We start from the raw sequence: 8,314 nt of genomic DNA, 5'->3' as shown, positions 1-8,314 counted from the left end.
ATGCTTTGTCTAAGAATAATATATGGTATGTAGACTCAAGTGCCTCTAACCACATGACTCCAAAATTACTGCTTTCCTACATCAGGTTGCCATTTTCCTACATACAGAAATTGCGGTTTAGAGGATTTGCAGATAATACACTAGATTTTGGTATGGTTTTCTCCAGATCCACTTTAAACTTTGGGATAATAGTGGGGTTAGCTTATAGAAACAACTCCATCATCATAATCTATCTTTGGTGCCGCATTAATGGTCTGAGCCATTATAGGCATGAATTTAGGTTTCAAAATTACTTGGTTAGTTGTGAAGAGTCTTACCTCTTTAACTCCATGAGGAATAATCATTGTATCTACATCACAATCTTGTTCAAGCTTGGATAGCTTGAACCAAGGTTTGCCTAACAACATATGATACGAGTCACCTAAACCTTTCATATGGAATACTATATAACTGGCCTAAAATTTCAGACCTACTACTCTAATTAGTTGACTCTTCAAAAATCTCAAAGGTTGCAGCCTCCTCTAGTTAGCCATTTTTACTTGAAACGATGTAGGTACTAAGCCTTGTAGCTTATGGGAAATATATAATTCTTCAAGGATTATAATAACCCCTAATCATCCATCTAGCAATACATAATCAATTTTAGTTCCCAAATACTCTACTTGAATAGTAGTTACTTTGTAGTTCACTAGCTCTGCATGGCTAGGAATAATTGCTTAGCACTCTGATATGCATTTTTCATCCTCAACATAATGTCCTCAACATACTACTTCCACACTCTTCCCTAAGTGGCCATAACTCTTAACAACAACTTATCTTTAGAATCAAGAATAACATTAAGGACTTTGTTCAAGGGTTAGTTGCAAAGAAGACTTAGATGATGCTCTAAATGACTCATGAGGGCATTCTTGTTGCTCATCAGGACCTAAACCTTCATCATGTTCATTTTTTTGCTATACAACCTTTTGCAGACATTGATGTTCTTAATCAAACTCTTGACTTTCGTTGATTTCCTATAAAAGATCCATGGGGCTAAAGTGTTTTGCCTCTTTTTTTCCCTACAATCTTTGCATTTCTTTTTGAAGCTACCTCTAGCCTTCTCCTCTATCCCGATCTATCTTTTTCATTGCTTTGGCCCTAGTAATAGCCCAGACTTCAATGTCCTCTAAAAGCCTTCCCTCTCATCCCAATCTATCTTTCTTTGCTTTGGCCCTAGTAATAGCTAAGACTTTAATGTCCTCTAGACAATATTCTACTATGTAGTTTGAACAATCACATACCACATGTTGTTCCAACACCTACTGACTTGTAGGTTGCTTGCTTTTGCACCTTTGTTATCACAACTTCCTTAATTTTGTGCTTCAACTATTGGCATATGGATTGCCCCCCTCTATGATCTCATCATGGATTTCTATTAAGACAACTGTTATGGGTGTTGGTGGTTGCTAACCATGAGGTGCTCGTAGTTGTTGCATTTCTTACTAATTTTTGGTATGTATCCCTCTTTTCGCTGCTACTATTTGGTCAATCTATCACATGCTTTTAAGTGAGAAGCAACATGTCCCATCTTTACTATTAATATCTTCTTTCTTATTTTCTACCTTCAATTTGTTCATGTACCTATTTCAACATTTATTACTAAAGTTTAATTCACGTTAGCTTGTCTTTTCTAAAACTCACAGGTCTAATGATAAGGTTTTACTTATTTGATCTCTAGAAAGATTCTCTAGTATTATTGTTAATCATACTTTGTTTGTAGGTATTCTTCATTTAAAAAAAAGTGTAGTGGATTTGTAAGGTGCCAAGATCCCTAAACGGGTGAGACAAATCAAGCCTAAATCGTCCCAAGGAATCGAACACACACACACACACACAAATTATAGCTCTCCCTTGAGTTTACTTGGAGTCATATTTTAATTATAGGTTATCTTCAAGAGGCTAATGTATCTTGTTTTTTTTGTATGCGATACTTTTAGTTTATTAAGGTGCGAAACTAAGGTGCCAAGGATCCGAGTACGGTTTAGCCACACACACACACACACTCACTCACTCTCTCTCTCTCTCTCTCTCTCTCTCTAATTATAGCTCTCCCTTGAGTTTACTTGGAGTCATACTCTAATTATAGGTTATCTTCAAGAGGCTAATGTATCTTGTTTTTTTTGTAATGCGATACTTTTAGTTTATTAAGGTGCTAAACTAAGGTGCCAAGGATTCGAGTACGGTTTAGCCAGATGAGGACTGAAGCGTTCGTGGGATTCGAACTGAGACCGAAGACACACACAGACTACTGGTCTAAACCAGAGGTCATCGGCCAGGCATCTCTCTCTTTCTGTGTGTTCGTGTTGCAGCAGCACAGAAAGAGCTCACAGACAGGCAAGGCCAGGTTTCAAGGTAGCATTCCTTTAATACTCCAACTAATGGAATCGGATGGGATGGATCCAATGTGGCTGCACATTATGGCGGCCGGGTCGACGGATTCACCTGCAACACATGCATCAGCAGGCTTTAGGGCTAGCCGTCCCTACGCCAGCCCGCAACACAGACATAAAAGACCTGCAGGGATCCGAGGCGAAATGCCATGTTTTCCGACAAGGCCATCCATCCCGGCCAGCATTTGCACACCCACATGCGTACTTACAGGAAGAAGACATCCATCAGCACATCCAGAGCCTGCAGCTTTCTGGGAACGTGCACGAGAAAGACATCGATCAGCATATCCAGCGCCTGTGCGAGAAAGGACAGCTGGACTCTGCACTCGTCGCACTCTCTGGTGCACTGCAGCTCTGCAGGGTCCCTTCGCCTGATGCTTTCATCTCTTTCTTGAGAGCATGTAGCAAGAGTAAGGCTCTGCTGCCCTTGGTCAGAACAGTCCACGCACAGCTTGCGCTCTATGGCCTTGAGTTCACCTGCTCTGTTGGTGATCACCTGGTTGTTGCCATCGCCACCTGTGGTGCTCTGAAAGCTGCATATGGGATATTTAATTTACTGCCATGTCGTACAGTGTACTCGTGGACAGCCATCATTTCAGGCTACATGGAGTCTGGCCAAGCTGAGAAAGTATTGGAATTTCTCAATTGCATGGAGAAGGATGGTATAAAGCCTGATCAGTGCATGTACTTATGTCTTTTTAAGACATGCTCTATCATAGCTGATCTCAGTATTGGCATAAAATTACATGCTGATGTTACTGCACATGGGCTGGCATCAGATGTCTTTATTGGTAGTGCCCTTGTCAATTTGTATGGCAAGTGTGGTAGACTCAGGGAAGCTGAGAACATGTTTGACAGGTTGATGGATCGTGATGTAGTGACATGGAATTCCTTGTTATCGGCTTATGTTGAGCAGGGTTTGGGAGAGACTGCCTTAAAATTTTATAGACAAATGCAAGAGGAAGCTATCAACCCCACTAGGCAGGCATTTGTAATGGCCCTACAAGCGTGTGGCACCCTCTTAGAGAAGGAAGGTGGTATGACTGAAGATGGTGGAGTTGCCAAAGTAATGGCTCTGGACATTGGGAAAGCATTGCATGCAGATGCTCTAAAAAAGGGTTTTGGTTCAGATAACTTTATAGGCAGTATTCTTGTGAGTGTTTATGGAAAGTGTGGTAGCATTGCTGAAGCAGAGAAAGTGTTTGGTAGCTTGTCTGATCATGACATTGTGCTGTGGAACACAATGCTTTCAGGATATACAGTGCAATGTCAAGGTGAGAAGGCTTTACAAGCATACACACACTTTCAACTGAAAGGTGTACGTCCAATTGCACAGACATTTGTTGCTCTCCTTCAAGCATGTCAAACCATCCTAGAGAAGGAAACAGTTTTTGTTGTCCATGAGATAGCACAAGCACTGCATGCTGATATCCAAAGGTTAGGGTTCGTATTCAACATCTACATTTGTAGTGCCTTTCTGGCTCTTTATGGTAAGTGTGGAAGCATTCTAGAGGCAGAGAATATGTTTCAAGAAACGTTGCAGCACGACCTTGTTTTGTGGAATGCAATGCTCTCTGCATTTCTTGAGCAGGGCCTAGGAGAGAAGACCTTGCTGTTATACAGGCAGCTACAAGAAGAGCATGTGGGACTAAGTTCGCAAACATTTGTCTTAGTCCTTCAAGCATGTAGTGCTGAAGCAATTGATATGGATATGTCATTAGAGATTTTGCAAGCCTTGCATGCTGATGCTCGTAAGAGGGGATTTGCAAAAAATACATTTGTATTAAATACACTTGTAAGTGTATATGGTAAATGTGGATTCTTCAAGCAGGCAGAAAACTTGTTTGAACTATTGCCTAATACCATTGTTGTGTCATGGAATGTTATCCTTTCTGCATACCTTGAGCAAGGTATGGGGGAGAGAGCTCTGCAGATCTACCAGCAGATGCAAGAGGAGGGTGTAATCCCAAATGAGCAGACATTTGTAATGAGCATTCAAGCATGCACTAACCTTTTAGAGAAAGAACAAGCCTTTGGCCAGCATGGGCTATCAACTAACAATAGGTGTTTTAGACTAGGGGAAGCGCTGCATGCGGATGCACAAAAAAGGGGGTTAATTGGTAACAACCTTGTCGTGGCCACCCTTATGAGACTGTATGCAAAGTGTGAAAGATTGGCAGAAGCTGAGAATATGTTTGTTGAGCTTCCTCAGCATGATATTATGCTGTGGAATGCGATGCTTTTGGCATATGTTGATCAAGGGGAAGGAGAGAAAGGATTACAGTTGTATAGACAGATGCTAGAGGAAAATGTAAGTTTGAATGAACATACACTTGTCATTGTTGTTCAGGCATGTCTGAATATTATAGAAAAAGAAGAGACCATTCTTGTGGATGGTCGATTGATTGAACTGATGCCCTTGGAACTGGCCCATGCACTACATTCATATGCTTGCATGGAGGGTTTTACTTCATGCCCTTCTGTTGTGAACTCCCTTGTGGGCTTATATGGAAAGTGTGGAAAAATTGGGATAGCACACGGCATGTTTGATTGGCTATCTGAGAGAGATGTGATTTCATGGAATGTAATCCTTTCAGCTTACCTTGACCAGAGTCAGGGAGGAAAAGTTTTGCAGTTGTTCAAAGTAATGCAACAAGAAGGTGTTGATACAAACGAACAAACATTTGTGATTAGCATCCAAGCATGTGGCTCTCTCTCAAAGAGTGGCGTGTACTCAAATGGGAAAATGAGCAAAGCATTGCCTTTAGAAATAGTGCAAGCATTACATTCAGACGTCGAAAGAAAGAGGTTTGGTGCAAGTGTGTTTGTCTGTAGTACCCTTGTGAATATGTATGCCAAGTATGGAAATGTTGTAGAAGCAGAACATGTGTTTGGTGGGTTAACTGAGCGTGACATTGGATTGTGGAATTCCATGCTGTCTGCATACATGGAACAGAGCCAAGCAGAGAAGACATTACAATTGTTTAGGCAGATGCAAGAAGAAGGTGTGGATTCAAACCCTCAGACATTTGTGATTGCTCTCCAAGCTTGTGGCATGCTTGTAGAAAAGGAGTGTGCAGTCAAAGCAATGTCCTTGGAAATTGGGAAAGCATTGCATGCTGATGCTCGTTGTGAGGGCTTTATTTCAGATAGTTTCCTTGGTAACAGCCTTGTGAGTATGTATGGCAAGTGTGGAAGTATTGCAGAAGCAGAAAATATGTTTTATGGATTATCTCACCCTAACCTTGTTTCATGGAATGTACTGCTCACAGCATATGTTGAGCACAATCAAGCAGAGAAGGCCTTAGAGTTGTATAGACGAATGGAGGAGGAATGCTATTCTTTGAGTGTAGTTGCATTGATCTGTGTTTTACAAGCCTGCTGTGAAATTGGAAGTGTGGATACTTGTAGAGAGCTGCATTTCAAGACAATGTCCTTGGAATATGATCTCACTCCACTCTTAGCAAGCACTCTCATTCACGCTTATGGGAGTTGTGCCAGCATGATGGATGCTCAGACAGTTTTTGATGGGCTCCCCCAGCCTGATATTGTGGTATGGAATGCCTGCATTGCTGGTTATGCACAAGAGGGAAATCTTACAAAGGGTCTGCATATATTTGAGGAAATGCACTTGTCAGGTGTTGAACCAGATGGAGTCACATATCTTTCAATCCTGACGTCTTGTAATCATTCTGGGCTTGTTGGTGTAGGCCTTGGGTATTTTGCAGCTATGAGTATGGACTATGACATTATTCTCGATTTGAAGCATTATGTTGTCATGGTGCACCTTCTTGGGCGTCCTGGATACCTCCAGGGGGTGGAGGACATCTTATGTTGTATGCCCATGCAGCCTGATTTGGCAATTTGGATAGGCATTCTGGGGGTTTGCAGTGCTCATGGAAATGTGCAGCTTGGAAATCAGGCATTTTCTCAAGCTGTGCAGCTACATCCCAAGGAGGCTGCTGCTTACATATTGATGTCTAATATCTATGTTAATACTGCTCTGCATAATTGTAAAATGGACCTAGACCAGTTAAGCAACTTCATGCATACTTTGGTCTGAAGCCTCTTATTATAGCCACATAACGCAATCATGTCATTGACCATTTAAAAGTACTGTTTAGACAAAGTGACCTGTGAAAAGTAGTCTTGATTATAGGCCTCCACTCAAATTACTGTGTAATGAGGGCAAACTTTGATTTTGCCCAAAACTCATATGTAATTGGGTCAAACTCCAAGTGGGTACGGAACTGCTTTTGTGGCTCTTGGTGATATCTAGCTGTAGTGCAAATGCAAGTGTCTGTGTTCAACTTCCTAGGCCTGTGAGACCCTTGGCATTTTTACTTGCCCAAACTTCGGGTGACCCCCATGCCAGTGTGCGCATGTGACATCCAACTGTTAGAGTTGTATCGAGATCTCCCAAGTCAGCATTAGGACACCACTAGCAAATTCCAACTTCAGTTATTAGTAGATCAAACTTTTATTTTTAGACTTGAAGGCATTTTAACACTTGGAGTGTAGCTTGCACAAAAAACTCGTGGGATTTGCAAGACTTAAGAGTTGTAAGAGATGAATTGTGATGGAAATTGAAACTCCAAAGAAAACTATTGATTGCCAAAACAAGCACATGCCTGATGTAGAAGCCACATAAAATTCTTCAAAGATATGCATTGGATTCTTGGTAAGGTAGTTTATGTAATATAGACAGCTTTCATGCATGTGGAGACATGACACAAGCCATAACAATGATAAATAACACAAAGGGGATGGACAGTAGAAGTCGCCTCCTAGTTGAAGAGCCTAACGGACTCACCCTTAGCTTCGGACCAGCAACATATAGAGCCATGACCAGATCCCAAAGAGTTGGCGTCCCATACCAACAGTCAACATCCCAATATATATGCAGACGTGTCAATCAATGGGCCTAAAGTTCAGGAGTGGTGGTCACACATGATCTGCACAAATGGGCTTGGAGTCTAGTAAATAGGGCGTAGTTGCCCTAACCTTGAGGTGTCCCTAGTGCATTCACATTATGTCACTTTATGATGACCATGGTATCAAATGTTGCTAGAATACATTTGGATGTCCAAGATTGTAACACTTATCCTCCCTTTTGAATGATTGATGCCCTCAATAATATACCTCAAGGATAGAGTGGAAATGACTCTTGATTGCCAAGTTGCCTCCACTTTTGGGCGGTTCTTTCACTTAATACTTGGGATAGATCGTTTGAATGGATTGTTTAGTCCGAAAGTCAAGAACCATTGTGGATCCAAGTGGAATGTAACAAGTAGTGTCTTTTGATTAAAGGATTGGAATACTATGTGAAATTGGATCTTCAAAGGTAAGTCCAATGGGTAAGACGCTATAGGAGGGGTTTTTGTCGAAAGGTCGTATCCACCGGGGATCAGAGATAGAAGGAAGTAGAGATAGGAGATGGGAGAGAAGAAAAAGAATAGACGAGATAAATACGACAAAGACAAAGCACAATGAATGGAATCAATATGTATTGACAGAACCTGAAATCCTTTGTCTGGTACTACTCAGAAGCAATCTCCAGGCATTAGATCTTCTGGAGCTCATTCGTAGAACAAAAACGTGTATCAAAATAACAGCTCCTCTGCTGCTCGGAAACCAAATTTGATGGTTTCGTTGGCTTCGAAAGGGGGGTAAAACCCTAGGACACACTTGGCCTGATCACTCCTCCTTCTAGTTCAAAGTGCAGTTTTCAGTTTGTCAACAACGATCGCGACTCGTGCGATTTCGCCCATCTGTCTTTTTTATGAAAAATCCAATAATTGACTGAAAAAGCAACTTGCTTTTTACATGCCATCCTATTCTAAGAGTTTTCCTAGCTTTTTAAGATATTTACAATCAATAATATA

General features: G+C 41.3%; 1 protein-coding gene across 1 annotated transcript; it reads left to right on the top strand.

Annotated features, from left to right (window-relative positions):
* The first annotated feature begins 2,242 nt into the window (after positions 1 to 2,242).
* LOC148015358 (pentatricopeptide repeat-containing protein At3g09040, mitochondrial-like) lies at positions 2,243 to 7,550 on the top strand. Its single transcript, XM_087665416.1, has one exon. It carries the CDS (start codon positions 2,428 to 2,430, stop codon positions 6,490 to 6,492), a length of 4,065 nt encoding a protein of 1,354 aa, XP_087521542.1. The 5' UTR covers positions 2,243 to 2,427; the 3' UTR covers positions 6,493 to 7,550.
* The last annotated feature ends 764 nt before the right edge of the window (positions 7,551 to 8,314 follow it).

The sequence above is a fragment of the Lygodium microphyllum genome, chromosome 24 (genome assembly GCF_053477565.2).
Source record: "Lygodium microphyllum isolate KBCC chromosome 24, Lygodium_microphyllum_v1.1.10, whole genome shotgun sequence".
Classification (NCBI taxonomy): domain Eukaryota; kingdom Viridiplantae; phylum Streptophyta; class Polypodiopsida; order Schizaeales; family Lygodiaceae; genus Lygodium; species Lygodium microphyllum.
Note: the sequence above shows the minus strand (reverse complement) of the source record. Positions and strands in the feature narration are given on the sequence as shown.

What these genes read in the sequence shown, in the direction of transcription:
- LOC148015358 (XM_087665416.1), top strand. Translation starts at nt 2,428, where the DNA reads ATGGGATGGATCCAATGTGGCTGCACATTATGGCGGCCGGGTCGACGG.